At 32.3% G+C, this 19,280-nt stretch overlaps 1 protein-coding gene, 1 non-coding gene and 1 pseudogene across 2 annotated transcripts; 2 read left to right on the top strand and 1 right to left on the bottom strand.

Moving 5' to 3' along the window:
* The first annotated feature begins 7,297 nt into the window (after positions 1–7,297).
* Positions 7,298–7,600, top strand: LOC149495481 (signal recognition particle RNA). Its single transcript, XR_016321522.1, has one exon.
* A 1,020-nt stretch (positions 7,601–8,620) lies between these two features.
* LOC149495480 (signal recognition particle RNA) lies at positions 8,621–8,892 on the top strand (annotated as a pseudogene).
* A 1,052-nt stretch (positions 8,893–9,944) lies between these two features.
* LOC105630395 (carbohydrate esterase, putative (DUF303)) lies at positions 9,945–14,912 on the bottom strand. Its single transcript, XM_012212231.4, has 2 exons — positions 14,263–14,912; positions 9,945–10,256 (listed from the first exon to the last, which is right to left on the bottom strand). The coding sequence occupies exons 1-2, from the start codon at positions 14,797–14,799 to the stop codon at positions 10,059–10,061; spliced, it is 735 nt and encodes a 244-aa protein (XP_012067621.1). The 5' UTR covers positions 14,800–14,912; the 3' UTR covers positions 9,945–10,058.
* Positions 14,913–19,280: the final 4,368 nt, after the last annotated feature.

The following is a 19,280-nucleotide window of genomic DNA, read 5'->3' as shown; positions in this document are numbered from 1 at the left end:
AACCCACTGCAGTTAGCTAACACACCTTAGGCTAGCCAATTTAAACGCATTGTTTAGGGTAAACATGAGAACCCTCTCTTTCTTCTCTCACATTGAACTCCTCTTTCTTCTCTCACGTCGCAATCGAACCCTCTCTTTCACTTTCACTGTTTTGTCTCTCATGCCTCTCCCTCTCGCCACTCTCATCCAATAATCGAACCCCTCCTCCATTGCAAGAATGGGATAAGTTTGCTTCTTTTGCGTCGATTACAATTTCTGGAGATTTTGTTCAATTATTGACATTGAGTAAGGGTTTTCAGAAAAGAAGTCAGTGCATGAGTCGTGACATCAAAATGGCAAGGGGTTTCCAGAGGAAGAAAAATTGGTAAGCGTTTAATCGCTTTTTAATTTTTTATATATGCTTTTAACGCATTAGAGTGGGTTTATATATGCTTTTGGAAATGATATGAGCTGGATGAATGTACCGAATAAAAAATTGATAAAGTATTTTATATTATTTGTTATGCACTATAGGATAATAGTTTAATATTAGTATGAAATCTCAACTTTAAAGAGAACACTTTTTGTTTTTTTTTTGCTCATAAATATCCTATCTACACAGTACTGATATTGTTGAAATTAGTTTGTAGTCATAAATTCAAAAAGTATGAAATGTGTTTAATATATATATATATATATATATATATATATATATATATATATATATATATATTTGTGTTTTAGTTGTGATTTTGGTTATCATTGGATGTATTCAACAGGTTCCCCATAGAGGTATAGGTTGGTGGTGTCATGAGTAAGGAGGGAAAGATATTGAAATATGTTGGTGGATGAGTTTTAGAAGAATGGGGGTACCCAAACAGGGACAAATATGAAGTATGAAGAAATAGTGAATACGGTTGGAGGTTTTAGCAGTGGTGAGGTGCAAAGAATAGTTATTTCAAACCAATGGGTGATTAGAGATGCTTGAGTTTAGTCAGGACAGGTGAGGACGTAGTTGCAATGCTAGAAGAGGGAAAGGATTATAATTTTTTACAGGTACACATTGAGACCAACATGAAGTTAGTGGAAAATAGTTGGACTGAGCATATAATTAGTGAGCTTAATGATGAAAAAATTTCATTTGAGCTTAATCATGATGATGTGGATGACATTAACTTGATTTTTCAAGCCACGGAGAGGGAGGGGTTGATAGTAAGTGATGATGAGAATAATGTTGAGGCTCAAAATGTTGATAGTTGTGTTGAAGTAGATATTGATATTGAAGAGGAAGAAAGTGATTCAAATATTCATGTTTCTTCAATACTGGATGAGGATAAAGATGATGAAGAGGCTGTGAAGGCTAGGGAGAACGTGTTGAAATTAAGAAACATAGTAAATGATAATGGAGTTGGGTTAGGCTTAGAAGGGGCTTTTACTGTTGAGAATGAAAAGGCTGCCAGTAGTGAATTGCCTAAATTGTGAATGATCCCATAACATATGATGTAAATGTGCCTGAAAATAAGGGCGACTATGAGCAATCTAATAAAGAGTTCTAAAATACAAATAGCAATGATGAAGGAGAAATGCATGTTAAATAGAAGAAAAAGCCATTTAAAAATGTGTATGACCTTTCATGCGATCATAAAAAGCTTTAGTTTGCTATTGGCATGGTTTTTGCTTCTAAGGAGCAACTAATGATGGGTGTAAAAAAGTTTGCTTTGCTTAATGGATTCAATGTCAGATGGAGGAAAAGTGAGGCTACTAAGGTTGATTGTAGATGCTTTGGATCTTATCCTTGGAGACTATATGTAAGCATATAAGGAAAGGACAAGTCATGGGTTACCGGGACCTATCAAGAAGAACACAAGTGTTTTAGGTCATTGACAAATTGACAAGCAACTTATGATTTTCTTGTAAGAGAATTCTTAGGACAAATAAGAAGGGATCCTTCTTATGGTGTGGAGAAGATGATAACGAACATGAATGAAAAGTATGTTGTTACAGTTAATAGGGAACTGTGTTACAGAGCGAGGGCTAAAGCTATGGCAAAGCTAACAGGGTTTTCAGAGGCACACTATAAGAAATTGAGGTCTTACATACTAGAGCTAAGAAGAGTTGACAAGGGGGGACATTTATTCTGCAATGTAAAGAGATGGACGTATAGGCCCAAATGTATTTCAAAGACTATACATTGGATTCTCATCTTTGAGAAAAGGCTACAAAGAGGGTTGTAGACCATGTCTATTTATTAATGGTTGTTTTTTGAACATAATGCTTGGAGGACAGTTACTTAGTGCAATTGCCAAAGATGTCAATAATCAAATATATCAAGTTGCATAGGCTGTTGTGGAAAGAGAGAAAGAGGCTAGTTGGACTTGGTTTCTGAATTTGCTATTTGAGGACCTAGGAGTTATAGACAGTGTTGGACTCACCATCGTGAGTGACCACGAAAAGGTAACATTCTCTAACATTAGCTCCATTTATTCAAATTTTGTGTTAATTTTACTTAAAATGTTTGAGCTTGTGTTCTCTTTTGTTTGATAAGGGTTTAGAGAATGCCGTTTAAGAGCTTGTTCCTTATTTTGAGCATAGGAATTGTGCAATCCACATTCATGCCAACTGGAAGAAAAAGCATAGGGGAGAAGGGTACAAGCAACGTTTTTTGGCAATTGTATATTCTACTTGGGAGGTTGAATTTGATAAGAAACTCAAAGAATTAAAGGAGCTTGATGCAGAAGTAGTTGAGAATTTTATAAAGAGGGATAAAACCAAGTTTTGTACAACAGTTTTTGTCCACTTTTCCTAAAATGTATGATGTTACAAGGACATTGCAGAGACCGTCCTTCTGATGGTGATACATTCCAAGTCAAAGATGGTGGAAATTCCTTTGTGGTATCCCTCTCACAAAGGAATTACTCTTGGCAACTCTCTGGAGTCCATTTCAGTCATGCCATTTCATGCATTCACTACATGAGATATGAAGTGTTGGATTATATGGATGATTACTTGAAGAAAGATTTATATTAAGACATACCAATATGGTCTTGTCCCCTTGAATGGAGAAGACATGTGGCCTAATATTGATGAGCCATCCATCATTCCACTAGAGTACAAGAAAAAACCATGTAGAAGGAAAACTATGAGGATGAAGTCAGCTGATGAAGAACCTAAAAAATCTAACTCTAGTAAGATGGGTAAGCATGGTATTCAGATGCGATGCCAACACTGCTTGGATTATGGACACAACAAGAAAGGTTATCCAAAGATAAAGTGTCATGCCCCAACTCTAATCACCAGAGGAATTGTCCGCTTTGGATCAAGCCAAATCGCTTATACAAGATTGGCAAGACCCGCACGGTTTTGTCCCGTAGGTGAAATGGGAAACTTCCCAGGAGGTCACCCATCCTAGGATTTCCGTTAAGCGAGCACGCTTAACCCTGAAGTTCTTCCAACTCTCCAGCCATTCCACCAAAAGGTGCCTCTAATGATTAGTTTCCTCCTTTTTGATATATGATTCGATTCATTCCTATGTCCCGCATTCCATTACCCTAACTAGCCTGTCATCCTAGAAGCTAGCCAGGAGCTTCGCTCTACCTGCCCTCTTGGGATCGCTTTGCCGGGTCGGGATGTCACAGGCCCACCAGCTTCCGCGTGGTTCGTCCTCGAACCATACATCTACTGGAGGGGGTCCGACTCTGATACCAACTGTCACGCCCCGACTCTAATCACCAGAGGAATTGTCCGCTTTGGATCAAGCCAAATCCCCCATACAAGATTGGCAAGACCCGCACGGTTTTTATCCCGTAGGTGAAATGAGAAACTTCCCAGGAGGTCACCCATCCTAGGATTTCCATTAAGCGAGCACGCTTAACCCTGAAGTTCTTCCAACTCTCCAGCCATTCCACCAAAAGGCGCCTCTAATGATTAGTTTCCCCATTTTCGATATATGATTCGATTCATTCCTATGTCCCGCATTCCACTACCCTAACTAGTCTGCCATCCTAGAAGCTAGCCAGGAGCTTCGCTCTACCCGCCTTCTTAGGATCGCTTTGCCGGGTCGGGATGTCACATAAAGAGCCTCCTGCTTCTCGAGCCCCCAAGCCTGTAAGTGCAATTTGCACAAAAAATCCTTCTATTTTTTTGTTTATTTAATGTCATGTGGCTGTATTTGATCATGTTATTGTTTATATAATAATTTAGCTTGTATTTGTATTTTTTGTGATTATGCTTTGAACTTTTGTATATGTTGTGATTTAGGATTGTATATGTTATAGCTTTCTGAACTTTTTTTTACTATTTTGCATATAATTTGCAGGGGAAAGTTGATCGGCTTGAAAAAAATCCAGTAAGGGCTGAATCAAGCAATGCACAGGCTACAACAGATGTTAATTCTGTCATAAGAAAAAAGGCACAGCAAGTTAGATAAGGATATGGTGTTGTGTTTTCTGCTGAATCAAGAAGAGTATATGCAAGAGTATGATTATATTTTTAACTATCCTTGTAATGTTTGAAGGAGAAATGATGATTCTAAAAATTTGTTGGATTTTTTGTTTCATTTAAAGCTGCAGTTTATGGTGCTTTTGTATGATATCTTGTGTTCATTTAATGCTCTAAATGATTAATTTTGCTTCTCAGATGCCAACTGAAACAAGTGTGCAGTTTATCAGTGAAAAAAATGCAACACAAGCTGCAATAAGGAAAAAAATTAGGCCAAGAAGAAAGTCAGATGATGCTAGCTTAGTTAAGCAAAGGACAGAGGTTATCTCAAGTAAACTTAGTTAGTTTAGATTATAATATTTTTGTTAACAGTAAAGGAAGATATTACTTCAAGTTGACACATGGAATTTTTTGTAATTGGAGTCAGCTGCAACTTTTTAATTATCACTAACAGAAAGAGAAGGTGGAATTGGTTTTTGGTTCTCCACCAATGACAAATGTGTTGGATAGGTTTAGCATTTTTTGTTACAGTTAGGCAATATAACAGGTGATTTTGGCATTAGTTTGTGGATTGAAAAATAAGCAACTTGTATTTGGTTCATATATAGTGGATGTTAGGTTATTAGTCCTGTATTCTTGATAACCAACATCCAAAAATCTATGCCTTTGTAAAAACTGAAAATTTTGGCAATATATTTAGTTACTTTCTTACATTTCTTTCTTACCCTATTTTTTATTATTTAATTTTATGGTCTAATAATGTTGAGGTGAACAGAGACAGATTTGGATACTCAAAATGACACTGGATTTCATTTTTTGTAGAACAACATATGTTCACAGGGGTTACAATTAACAACAGAAGCTATAACTTTTAGCATCTATACTTAGTGCTAACCAAACAAAATACATTAACTTTCAATTGAAATACCTAGAAATCATCTCCTAAACAAAACTAATCAGGGCCAATACATCAATTTCACATTCTTTTTGAAATAATTATAAATCCATAAACCTAAAATCAAGGCAACACAAGTGCCAACAATAGATTTAACAAATATTTTCTCTCTTTGTGCTTGGATATAGAGACAATTAGATATTGAGATTTTCTACTGTTAAGAATTCCATTTTTGTGTTCATTTCTTTCGCTGCCTCTTTCTTCATTCTCAACTTTTGTTCTAGTGACTTCAACTCCATTTCTAGCTTTAATTCTTACTCCTCCACCTTCTTCAACTTAGCTTTTGTAGCATCTAACCTTCCATAAATCACATTCATGACTTGAATAACCCTTGGAGAGTGTTCATTATCAAGCCACATGAAGAACCTTCACTTATTTGCCCTATCCCTCATTTAAGACAGTAATAAAACCTGCTTTTGGATTTGATAGACTCCATGAGGTGTATAAATGTGCTTCTTCATTGTGCCTGCAAAATACACCTGGTTTGTGGTTGAAATGAAAGACACCTCACTAATTTCTGAAGTAGATCTCATCTCCATCCTTAGCTTTTTCCAAATGCAAATCTCCTTTACCCAAATTAAAATAAAGCCCTAGATTACTCTATACAATAATGACAACAGGCTACACCATTTTATGTCTCGCTTTTCTTTAATACAAAGATAAATTGTTGAGGAAAAAAGAATATTATAAAATTTTGATGAGAATAAGTAATATTTGTTTTGAGATTTTCATGGAAGAGGAGAGAGTGATCGAAGAGAGGAAGAGAGAATGAAGAGAGGGAATAAGATTTGGGATCCATCCTCTTACCCTAAACGGTGCGTTTAAGTTAGCTAACTTGAGGTGAGTTAGTTAACTAAAGTGGATTCCACGTTTATTATTTTTTATTGTCAATTTTGGCTAGATTTCAAATTAGGGTGTAATTTTTACAAACGTTTGAAATTGGGGTGTCTGGGGGTTAAGTTAGATTTGTGGTGCAATTGTAACAAGTTGCAAAGGTTGGAGTAGCGAGTATGAATTAGCCAACAACAAATTAACAAAAGAAAGAAAGCAAAGTAGTTTATGTGAAAACAATCATCTTGTTCATTTAAGTCACTAACAATGATTATATAGATACAAATATAGGTTAAATTAAAAATTTTCAAAAGCCAAATTGTCTTTAAAAATTTTAAATTTTGAAAAAATGAAAATCAAATATCAAATAAAATAGAATAGTTATTAAATTAGATTAGATTTCAAAATATATTGCTATTATCTAAATATTAATTTTAAAATTAAAAAATGTATAACCATCCAATTAAAATATAGAAAAATAAAGAAAAAATTCAAAAATTCCTAAAAAGAGATAAAATAGAATACTCAAAGAATAGATTCTGAACTCACATCATTTTGCTTCAGAATTATATATAGATATAGATAGATAGATTCCTTTTGGAATTAAGGAGTTGTTTGTGGTTGCTTTCTTTTATATGAAACTCTTTTTTTTTTTTTTTTTTCTTTATAGAGAAAGCCATTTTGATATAAATATATTATTTTCAGTAGTATTAATATTTTTGAACATTGAGTAATGTTCTATATAAACTTAATATTAAAAGTCTATTAATTTCAATACTAAAAGAAAAAGTCCATTAATTTCACTATAACAATTAATAAAATTATGAAAAATAAAAATAAAAATCCATTTTTGTCTACTTAAATTTAAATAAATGTTTCTTTTACACATATTTCAATTCTATATAGTTTTTGCAATCTCATTATGAATTTGGGTTTTTTTTAATATATTTTCGTAGTTGTTTTATATGTGCAATTGAGAGTGTGTTAATGAGACAAATAGAAGTTCTTGGTAAAACAAGAAACAAGCCAAACCCACATTGAGTAAAAATAAGCACCTCTTATTCCTTATGCACGTACTTCGTAACTGTCATCGTCGCCGGGCTTGGTAACGCGAGCTTGTTACCTTAGAGGGGGCACCAAAGTGATGGAACATCGCACAAGCCTATGCGGTTGGGTTCGAAGTGGCAAACTCTTGGCTCGCCCGTTCCAAGCCAAGAGTGGAACCATAGGTCTGAGCGAAGGCTCGAATCTCTTGGCTTCTTAGAGAAGAGGGCACCGCGTCAGGCTGGCTTCACAGAGCAGCGATAACCTCTCACTCCTGGCAGTGGAAGGATAACGAGTCAGTGTTACTTGAGCCCACACGACCATATAGGCTGTGATGATTGAACCATCATTTTTTTTTTCCCTATTGATATATAAATTTCATGATAAAAATTAATGGAGTTGAAAATAATCCATGGTTTTTAATACATTTAATGATAAACAAAATCTGAAATATGCAATTAGTTTATGGTCTTAAAGAATTATTTCATTATGATATTAAATGATTAGTCTAAATATTTATATTTCTTTCAATTAATTCATTTGTAAGTTAAGTACGGGCCTATAAAATTCGATTATATATCAATTTGATTTGAATTTGACCTGATTAATTTTTTTCCCTTAAAAAAACACCTCTTTTATTCAATATATATATATATATATATATATATATATATATATATATATATATATATATATATATATATATATATATATCTCGCAAATTTGATCCCAACATGCTCTGTGATCATATATAGTTCAATTAAAATTGATCCGATTTTGACATAGATTAAATTGATTTCAAGTCTTTTTTTTAAAATAATATATATTTTTTTTTTGCTAATCTAATTAAATGTTAAGAGAGTCCAACCAACTTCGACTCTGATAGATTCTAATTCCAATATTTAAAATTAAAATCAATCCGAAATCAATTAATCCGATCTTGTCAAAACTCAACCTGTAGCCAAACCTAATTTTAGCCCTGCCATGAAAAGCATATTTCCTAAACTATACCCAACTTTTTTTAAAAAAAAATGTGAAGGGAATTTAACCCATAAAATTAAGCTTGATGCCAAACAGTCTCAACTAGATCAGTATCTAAAAACTATGAAACTCTATAAGAAGGATGAACCTTTCTTGCTTCAGAATTTTTGAACATTTATTTTTCTGCGTTGAGTAATGTTCCTATAAAATTGATTAAAAGTCTATTAGTTTAACTACAAACAGTTAATAACATTATGGAAAAAGAAAAATCTACTAGTTTTATATGTGCCATCGATGATTTCTGTTAATCAGGCAGAGAAGCGAGCCATCCCATATCAAAGGATAATAGTTACTTCTGACTCCTCTTACTGCTGCTCAGTGACGTGGACCATTGCCGGGCTTGGTGACGCAAGTCTGTGACCAAGCGGGGGCACCAAATCAATGGAACATTGCACAAGCCTTGATGGTTGGGCTCGAAGGGAATAACTTCTTGCTTGCCCGTTCCAAGCTGAGAGTTGAGCCTCGGGTCTCGGGCGAGGGAACCGCGTCAGGCTGGTTTCACAGAGCAGCAGCTACTTCTCGCTCGTGGCAGTGGAAGGATAACGAACTGGTGCCACTTGGGTCCGCATGACCAGATGGGCTGTGCTAATTGAACCATCATTTTTTTTCTGTATTATAAAAAATTTCATGATAAAAATTGAAAAGTCTAGAATATTATTTACATTATAATAATTTATTAACGTTAATTAAATGATTAGTTAAAATATTTATTTTCCTTTCAATTAGTTCATTTGTTAGTTAATTTTGTTTGTTTTAGTTATGCACAGTGCGATGGTTGTTGCAGTTTATTGGAGGAGGAACCATGCAGCATACATCACTGGTTCAGCCAAAAGACGCTTATTTAACGCAAATGGAGCAGGCAAAACATGATTTGTTTATAAATGGAGAGGATATAGATCTGCGCCAATTCAATCTGAATCTATTCAAACCCAATTTGATTATTCCTCTTCCCTTTTAAAAAATACTTCTTTTTTTTTTAATTCATTGATAAGCTCAATGAGTCGAAATAACACTGCAGGCTAAACAACAGGGATAGCCCTCCCTCCTTTGAACTCATCAAATTGATGAAAACACTTGCAGTCGAAAGGATTTAAACTCGAAACTTCTCACTCCTAAAAAATAAATTCTTTTTATTTATCATATATGTGTTACTCCAATATAAATCCAAATTCAAATCCAATCCAATTTCAAACGGAGCAAATATCTAATGAATATTAATTTTTACTGATGAAACGGATATGGATATTGCGAATCTGATTCGAACCCGTTTCATGATCGTTCAGCCTGCTCATTATCATCTCCAATTCAGCCAAAATCGATTTGGTTTTGACTAGATCAAATTGATTTCAAGTCATTCTTTTTTTTTTTTTTTTTTGAAAAAAAAAAATGGCTAATCCGGATGAAAGTTCCTAACCAACTTCAATTAAAATGGCCGATTCTGATTCCAATATTTAGAATTGGAACCAATTCGAATCGATTTTTCCCATCTAGTAGAAACTCAACACCATGGCCATACCTAATTTTAGGCATGCCATAAAGCATATTTCCTAAACTACACCCAACTTTCTGTGACCTAAAGCTTGGCCTTACAGAGAACATCCATTCCTAAAATTGTTTGTCCTTGACACACTTTTACATGCCAGAAATGAAAAACCAATTACAACAAACAAACCAACAACTTTATTAAAGCCAACAAAAAATGTTTCTCAAAACAAGAAAAGAAGGAAAACCAAAAGTGGAGAATCCTTTAAAGTAAAGTAAGGAGAGGTTATTATGGTGCAAAATGCTGAAGATATGCACCTGCAAGCATTTGGCCCAACTTAACTTGAGATTGAGTAGTTAGGTGGAGATTATCCTCTTTCAGTTGCAAGCCCTTGGCATCCACACATACTACATTCTGTACCTTCATACCTAACTGTGCTTCTCTTACTTTCTCCAAATACTTTTCATCTCCTGATGTAATTGCTACCTAAAATTATATTACATTTTCCAAGTCAATCAATACACCAAATAATGAATATAATCATATGATCCAAAGTCACTGGAAAATATTATGAAAATAACATTTTTGAATGCAACAAGCGAATATGGCCTATATGGGAGAATAGTGTACCTTTATGAAAGAGCCAACCTTGTGGATTGGCCCATCCCATAAGAAGTTTATGTTTGGTTGAAGTTACCAGGCCCAACAAGTCTAGACCAGTAGATGGATGGAGCAATTAACTCCACCCATGGGGGCTTATGATAAAAATAATGCTTATTTTGAAACTATTTATCGGAATAATGCAATTTTGTGAAAGTAATTCCAATAATAATGTCGTCTGACTAGAGAAATCTAGTTACATCGAATCTGTTAAATATAAAACGGATACAGAGAAAAAAAAAGTGCAAAGAAATGACTGAACCTTCTCACCCTCAAAATGGATTTAGTATAATCCATTAAAATAATAAACATATAATAATATTTTTAAAAAATATTATTTATCTTGAATCCGTCCCACTTCTGGACAGATTTAATTGTGTTGGCTAGGATTATTTGTGGATCGATTTGGTTTGGTTTGAAGTAATAATCACACCAAAATTAAAGCATGGTTGAAAAGAATTAAAACTAAATCAAACTATCAAACATGCAAATCATACCAAATGCTTAGTGGCAGTTCAAGGAATCATTCGTCTAGATAATAAGAAAAAAAAGGATTAATAAGATCTTAAATATAGGAAAACGATGACATAAAACACACATGATTTTAAATATTTGTTCAAAGCATTTAAATTATTTTTTCATACGTTTATTTTGAGTATGATAAAAAATATATATCCAATAAGATGTTAATTAAGCAATTTACTGATATAGAAATTAAATATTGATTTATTTCTACATTTATTACTAAAAAATTATAGTTTTATTTTTTTTTTTAAAGAGAAAAATGAATATCATTAACTCAACGAGCATTACCAACAAAACAAGGAGGGAGATTATCCCAAACTTGGAAACGAGTATAGCGAATGGTCGCTCTAGCTAACACGTGATCATTCATATTTGTTTGTCTCCTAACCCACTTGAACTTAATATCAAGCCTAAAATGTAAAATAATCTTACAATCCAAAACAATCAAACCAAATTCAGAATTGTCTAAAGAAAAAGAATTATAGTATAATTATTGCCCAATCAATCATAATGTGAAATAATATATTTTCCATGAATCTTTAACTTTAGAACTTTTCATAGAATAGTTATATAATGTATCTAACTAATATGAAATTATGGTATAATTATTACCCAATATAAACTAAGCAATGTAAAGGAAATTTCCATTCAAAAGTTGAATTGAATTATTTATCATTTAAAAGTTCAAACACACACACACACACACACACACACATATATACATAAACGATTTGAGCAGTTTTGATAGAATTTGACTCTTAATTATATAATTAGGTTCTTGAAATTAAATATAATTAAGTATTAATCCATATCAAATATGGTAAGTGTGAAGTTATGTATAGATGAATTCTGTAAAATTTTATAACTGAAGATGTACATATGTACAATTACAATAATTAACTCAAGATCACACAAGAGCATCCACGAAATAGGAAAATAATTATTGGTGAAGGAAATCTATTCAATATCTTCCAATTTCTTATTACTTTTTTTGCATGCAATTTAATCTTGAGATTATTACCAAGATTTCTCAAGTAAATAACGAGAAGAGAGATTTTTCCTATTGACGCGTTTGGATCATTGATTGTTAAAGTTAGGACGCGTTTGGTATCGGCTATAACTAATAATAGATTTTGAGCCAAAAATTAATAGTAGACATGTTAATGAATGAATTTTTTTTTTCAATATGATTAATATTTATATTTTTGAAGTGGAAGTGTAAAACCTAGTGATAAATGAAAAAGAAATAGTTCATATCTAAAAGAACTTAATTAGTAGCTACTGCCATCTTAAGTAGAACTCAAAATGCGTTGTATTCTTTGGTTCCTCTCTCTGTTACTATATTTTTATTTCAAAATTAATTGATTCTTGTAAAGCTAACTCTAATCACAACTAGAAATGTGAAGGTATGTGTTATAATAGGCAAGTTTACTCGTATGATACACTGTTTGCAATTCAAACCCATTTTTAAAAACTAGTTTATGTGCTCAGAATGAATTACAGAGGTCCAAGTTCTTTTATTAGCTTTATAATCTAACAACTATGGTATTAAATAGTCTTTGTATTTAAAAGGTTCATTCCATGTAGATTCTCTGCAATTTTCATATACCAGTTCATAATTCATCAGGTTCAATAACTCCATCCGATTTTTGTTTCTCTTTTTTGTTCCATAGATTGGTTTATAAATCCATTTGAAAGACTCATTTGGTATGAAACAAAGATCAGATTGTGTTATAGTGAGAAAACAATGATCATTGTTTATAAACCCATTTGAAAGGCTCATCATATCATTGTTTTCTTACTATAACCCAATATGATCTTTTTTTAACACCAAAAGAGCCTTTTAAATGAATTTATAAACCAATCTATGGAATAAAGAAGAGAAACAAAGGTCGGATGAAGTTATGGTGAGAAATAATGATTTGACCCAGATGGATTATGAACTGGTTTATGGAAATTGTAAAGAATTTGCATGGGATTAAGACTTTTAAATATGAAGGCTGTTCAAAACCATAGTTGTCAAATTATGAAGCTAATAAAGAAATTATAATACTATAATTCATTTTGAGTACATAAACTAGTTTCTAAAATTCAGTCTATAAACAACATCATACAGGTAACCCTACTCATTGAAACAATTGTAACACAAACCTTCACATCGCAATTAGAGTCAGCTTTACAAGAATCAATTTACTTTTGAAATACCAATATAGCAAGGGAGAAAGGAAGTAAAGAAGACAACATTTATTTTGAGTTCTACTAAAAATGTCAATAACTATTAATTAGTTCTTTTTAGATATGAACTTTTTTTTTTTCACATATCACTAGATTTTACACTTCCACTTCAAAAATATAAAGATTAGTCATATTGAAAAAGCCATATTAAAAGAAAAAAAGCACTCATTAGCATAATTACTATTAATTTTGGGCTTAAAATCTATTCTTAGTTATAGCTGAAATACCAAACAGATCATAACTTTAACAATCAAAGATCCAAACTGAGTAAATAGGAAAAACCTCTCTTCTTGTTATTTACTCGAGAAAGTTGGTAATAGTCTTAAGATTATGTTGCCTGGACCGAGATATTATAAAAGAGGAAAGAAAGTAACAAGAAAGTGAAAGATATTGAACCAGATTTCCTTCATCAAGAATTATTTTCCTATTTCATGCAAGCTTTCATGTGATCTCCTGTCTTGAAAATCATTAATTACTGAAGAACATCATTTTCAAATTTCAATAGTTGCTTGTTTTGGTAATTGTTAGGGACATTTTATATTTATAATATCATGCAACAAAAGCTACTTTAATCACACAAAGACAAAGCAAAGCGAGCAATGCATCTTTAATAAGGGCAATCTCCTACCACTGCAGATTTGATGATGAACATTTGATTTGCTCTTCATCATCACTGCTTACAGAGATTGATCATTCCATAAGAATTGAAATCTCCTATGAAGCCTTTGTTTAAGTTTGCTTCTAGTTAAGCAAAGCTTTTATTATGGACTTCTCTCCTATATATGGAATGATTTCTTAGTTGTTCTGCTACTAAATTAGTGATATGTTAAACAAGGATGAACAAGCTCATGGGGAATTAATTCATTTTTATAAATAAAATTTATTTTTTTTTTCATATTGAAAAAATAAATATTAAAATTAAATGAAATAAAAATGAATATTTGATTTGAGGAATTAGTTATTTTCTAAATAAAAATAATATTTAAAATTGAATTAAAATCGTAATTTTCCATATTATATATATTAAGTTGAGCAGTAGGTAAAGTTAACTCTTCAACTACCAAATACTGACCTGAACAATTGGAAGTGAAGGCAAATGAAGATCTTCCCTCACATTTTCAATTAGCTTCTCCATTTTTCCCTGGTACGCCTCAGCATCGTGCTCACTAGACGTGTCACTCTCTCCTTGATACCACAACAAACACTTGATCTCTCCGCCATCCTTCACGCTTTCTTTCGCCCTCTTCATCATCGTCTCATACAAAGCCTCTCCACGCGCCCACTGTTTAATCGCCGTTCCACCGACGGCGCACGGCACCAGAGCCACCACTCCGACGCGCTCTCTCACAGCGTTGGCGAATGACATCCCTGGTCCCACCCCGCACACTTTTTTGGAGTCGATGTCCGCATGGAGTGGTTCGTGGGCTTGAACCCACTGCAGGCCGGCTGTTAAACGGAGGATGTCTGGGTGCGGCTGGCATTCTGGTGGGACAACGGCGTCCCAGTGCCAATGCTGGTGCGGGTGTTTAGTTACACCGCCGCGACCCGCCATGTTGCTCTGGCCGGATAAGATGAATATCTGTTTGGGTTTTGGGGAAATTTGATCCATTTTGGGTGGTTGCGGTATCAGTAGAGATTTACTGGTTTTAAAAGGAGTACATAAACGGAGAAACAGAGGAGAATACTGTCCCACTCTTTTGGGTATAATAATGGATAGTGGTTAGACACTCCGTAATTAAAAAGACCAAAACTTAAAAAGTTAAATAAAGGTCACCCAACTTTCAAATTTTCTTTTTAATTTAATTAAAAATATCTCTTTTTTGGGAGAGATTATGGTTCTGAAATAATATTATAAGCTACGAACTATACAGCCGAACAGTTCTCTTCTTATACCACAAAATTGATAAAAATTTTTATGATATGAAATATTATTTTGACACCATTTGATATCTAAAGTATTAATTGCTACCGGCAATCATCATAATTTATTATATTTTAAAAAACAAAGTTTTTGTAATTCAAAATGTTATTGTAGTGTTATAACTTACAGTTTCTTGCCAGTTCTGAATGCACAGGTCAAAAAGCTGATAATCTTGATTGTTGGCCGGTCTTGTCCGATTGAAACATCTTCCTGTGGATGGAGTTGACCGTTTCTATAGTAGCATCCAACTGGGTCAGACTTTCTGCAAGTTGCTCTCAGTTGTTCCAAGGAAGTTGGAAAAGTATAGAGGTTCTTTTTTTTTCTATGGTAAACTTCCTACTTGCATTGGAAACATGTCATATCTCATCGATTTTGATTTATTTACCAATAATATAGGAGGTGGGGATTCCTAAGCCCAATGGTGAATTCTGCTATTTCAAAACTTCGATTTATTCTGAAAATAACTTGATATGCAGTTTGCCTGAAGTCCTTGAAGCAACGCATTGTGGCTCAAAATCCCCTGCCTAGTTTGATGTACTTAAGCTTATCTATGAACAATTTATTTGGCAATTTGCCTTAATGGTTGGGTAATCTTGATAATCTTCTATTCTTGTCTCTAAAGGATGATAGGTTTCATGGTCCAATTCCTAATTTGGTAGGCAACTTACAAAACCTAACCAAGGTTGAACTTTCTGGGAATCAACTAAATGAGACTCTCCTGATAGTTTTTGAACAACTTTCTCAATTGTCTGTCTTCGATCTTTCTGAATTATTGTTGAATAACTCGTACATGTGCACATATAGCTAAAACAATTTGCTAGATTTGATGATGAAGGTAGCAGGAAGCTTTTGATGAAGTTTTCTTCTTTTTGGTTACTCAAATGGACTAGCCATATAATGGCAATAATCTAATGAAATACTTTTTAAGTGTCTTATTTAGAAAAAAGAGACATGTAATATGATCAGGAGCAAGTCATCTCCAAATGCTCTGCTAGGAGCTCTGAGTATTGTTGATATCCACAACCCAGATAAAATTCCAGAAAATTATGGGTTAAGTGGGGAGATTAGATTAATTATCATTACCATGACTCAGATCCTTGGAACATTTAAACTTGAGTTATACTTCATTTATTCTTGGCCAAATTCTTACATTCTTTCAATATTTTCACAACTATGCAGGCTTAGTGGCAGAGTTCCTCCACATTTCTACTTGACATCTCTCCATTGGAAACATGACATCTCTCACATTAACTCCCATGGTTGATCTTTTTATTTGAATAATAAAAAGAAAAAAGAAAGGAAAGCTTTGAAGCAAGTATTAGTACCATGGCCTAGCTCTTTGGTGCATATATAGTCTAGATTGTACATTGGACTGGTTTGGTTTAATACTTAGAATTAGTATCAATGGCCTACTCTTTATTAGCCAAAAAGCTTTTATTGAAACAAATGAAACTCTATGCTTAGACAGTCTTATCACTAGCAGTAGTTCAAAGCTGAGTGCTTGATGGGAACTATATGCTTTGTTCCAACATTAGTGTTATCTGTCATCATCTTGATAACAGAAGGATTAATTCATAATGAGATGATAGTATCCTGGAATCTGATAGGGAAGTTCTTGTTATCAGATACCAATTCCAATTTTGAAGGTAAATGCATTGAGTGGGAAGATTCGACTAGCTTCATTTACTAAGTTGATGAGTGTTTGAGACATTTGGTGTGTTCACTTTAAGAAAACTGGAAAATATAGTTTTGTGTTTAAATCAATGTTTTTTATTTAGAAAGCTAGAAAAAAGTTGTCCAATTTTCTAAAATTTAACTAAGATTTGAAAAATAGCTTTTAGATTGTTTTACAGGGTTTTTCTTTGTAACAAAAACATATTTTTTAACTGTTTTTCATTTATAAAAGATTACATTTTCATAATTAAAATTATAATATTTATAAATAATTTTTTCTATACAATATTTTCATTGAAAAAAATAAAAATATTTAAATAACATAAAAATTTATATTATGCTTTAATAAATAATTAATTTTATCATTACAAATATATTATATCCTTTATTTTTTAAAACTTTTACAAAATGATAAAAGAAATTATTATTATAAATAGCCAATAATAAAAATTTAAAAACTTTTACATAAAAAATTTCTAAATTTATTTTGTTACATCTTATTTCTCTCGATTATGAAAGTTGTGAATAATATTTATTAAGTGAAATTAAAATATGATTTTTTATTATTACCACTTAAATGCATATTCTAATTTCTCTTTTTTAGTTTTCATTTTCTAAGAAAAATGCACCTTAAGCTTCGTTTTTCCTTATTCAATAGAGCTTGAAATCCTAAATTCTTTCGGTCTTCAGAGTAATTGCCAAATCTAAATATGGTAAATTAGAATGCATAATAATATACTTGGCTCCATTGGAAACTCGACATTTCTAATTAATCTTGTTTTGTTTAGAAACTCTATTGGAGGGGAAATTCCAAGCTCTATTGTGTCAAAATTTGCAATCTCAAACATTTGGATTTATCAAAGAATATATGATTTGGCAGGAAGTTTATTCATCTAATTAAGGACTACAGAAGTGCCTTTCTGAAAAGTCCATTTCCTAGTTTGCAGAACTTGGTTGGGTCAGCCACAAATCTTATCAAACTTAATGTATACTATGATTAACTAGTTTTATGGTTCCATTCCTGATTCTGACAGCATTAAAATTTCCAATTATCCTCAGACTTTGTCATAATGAACTAAATTGGAACTCTTCCAGACAATTCCATTTCTTGATCTTTTTTTTTTTTTTTCCCTAAATGTGAATATAAAATAGGTCAACTTAACAAAGGTCAGAAATTAAGTTCCTATAGTAATAAAATGTAAAAAAAATATAAAAATTAAGAGGATGTCAATAGTGATAAAAAATAAATCATAATTCTCAAACTATCCTTATACAGCTTCTGTAATGCAACAAAGACGACAACGACAGGAATGACATGACTACCTATGACGATGACGAGAATCAGTTACTGTGACGGCAACAACAACTACCACAATAAAAGGGTAAAATAGTAAATGAATAATAAAAATGACATTATTTTAACATTTGGTTAAAGAGATAACAATACAAGTTCATATTCAATTTTAGGGTAACCCGGACCACCAAAATCCAAGTGGTTCATTTTTTTTTTTTTTTTGGATGACACATCCATTCATTATTTAATTAGATTGTGGCATATGCTGCCTCTTGAGGTTTAGGGCTATTCCATATTTAGATAATGCCAACCTTGTTATTTTATTGGACTTGCAATGCTCACTACCCAATAAGAACTAACAAAGGATACAAGCTTGGTTACAATAAGTACAAAGTTAACTAAACCCATCGACTTTTGAGGCATTATGTAGTTGGGTAGATCAAGCACATTTGACTTCAATAGGCTAATGCATATTTTTTTTGCTGAATTTTTTCATATTTATATAGGTTTACGTTCAAATTATACATATTTCATTTTTTTTATCACCAAAAAATATATTATATATTATTATTATTAAAATGAATCCAGAAGAAAAACTAATGGCTTGAGTGTAGATGTATGTATTTATCAAATTATACATATTTCTTACATTCGATAAAACATATGTCCCGCTTAAAATCATATAATAGGAAGGAACTCAACTATTCTCTAACAAATATTCAACCATACATAAATTAAAATTAAACTATCATTTTTAATTATTTAATACATATCTAAATATATTATATATGTATAAGTATGTATTTAATTGCTATTATAAAAATTTATATTTATTGTCTGTGTCATCTTCAAATGAAAATATCTAATATATATTATTTCTTTTAATTTTTGTTATATATATATATATATATATATATATATAAGTATGCTCTGTGGATGCAGCTTAGTCTGATCTTCCACATCAGAAATATTATTTTGATTATTGTACATAAATGGTATCTTGTCTTTCATCATAGCATTTACTTCAGAATCAACATACTGGTAAAACTTAATTGCAGTTTGCAGTTAGTAAAACTTAATTGCAGTTTGCAGTTAGTAATCGGTCCTTTGTGTTTTGTTGGTATCAGAGCCATTCCTTTTTAAAATTGCTAAGCAACTATAGAATAAAGAATTCATTTGGAAGTATCATAGATAGTTTTGG

This window comes from Jatropha curcas, chromosome 6 (assembly GCF_041381405.1).
Source record: "Jatropha curcas cultivar XTBG-Jc1 chromosome 6, XTBG_Jcur_1.0, whole genome shotgun sequence".
NCBI lineage: Eukaryota > Viridiplantae > Streptophyta > Magnoliopsida > Malpighiales > Euphorbiaceae > Jatropha > Jatropha curcas.
Note: the sequence above shows the minus strand (reverse complement) of the source record. Positions and strands in the feature narration are given on the sequence as shown.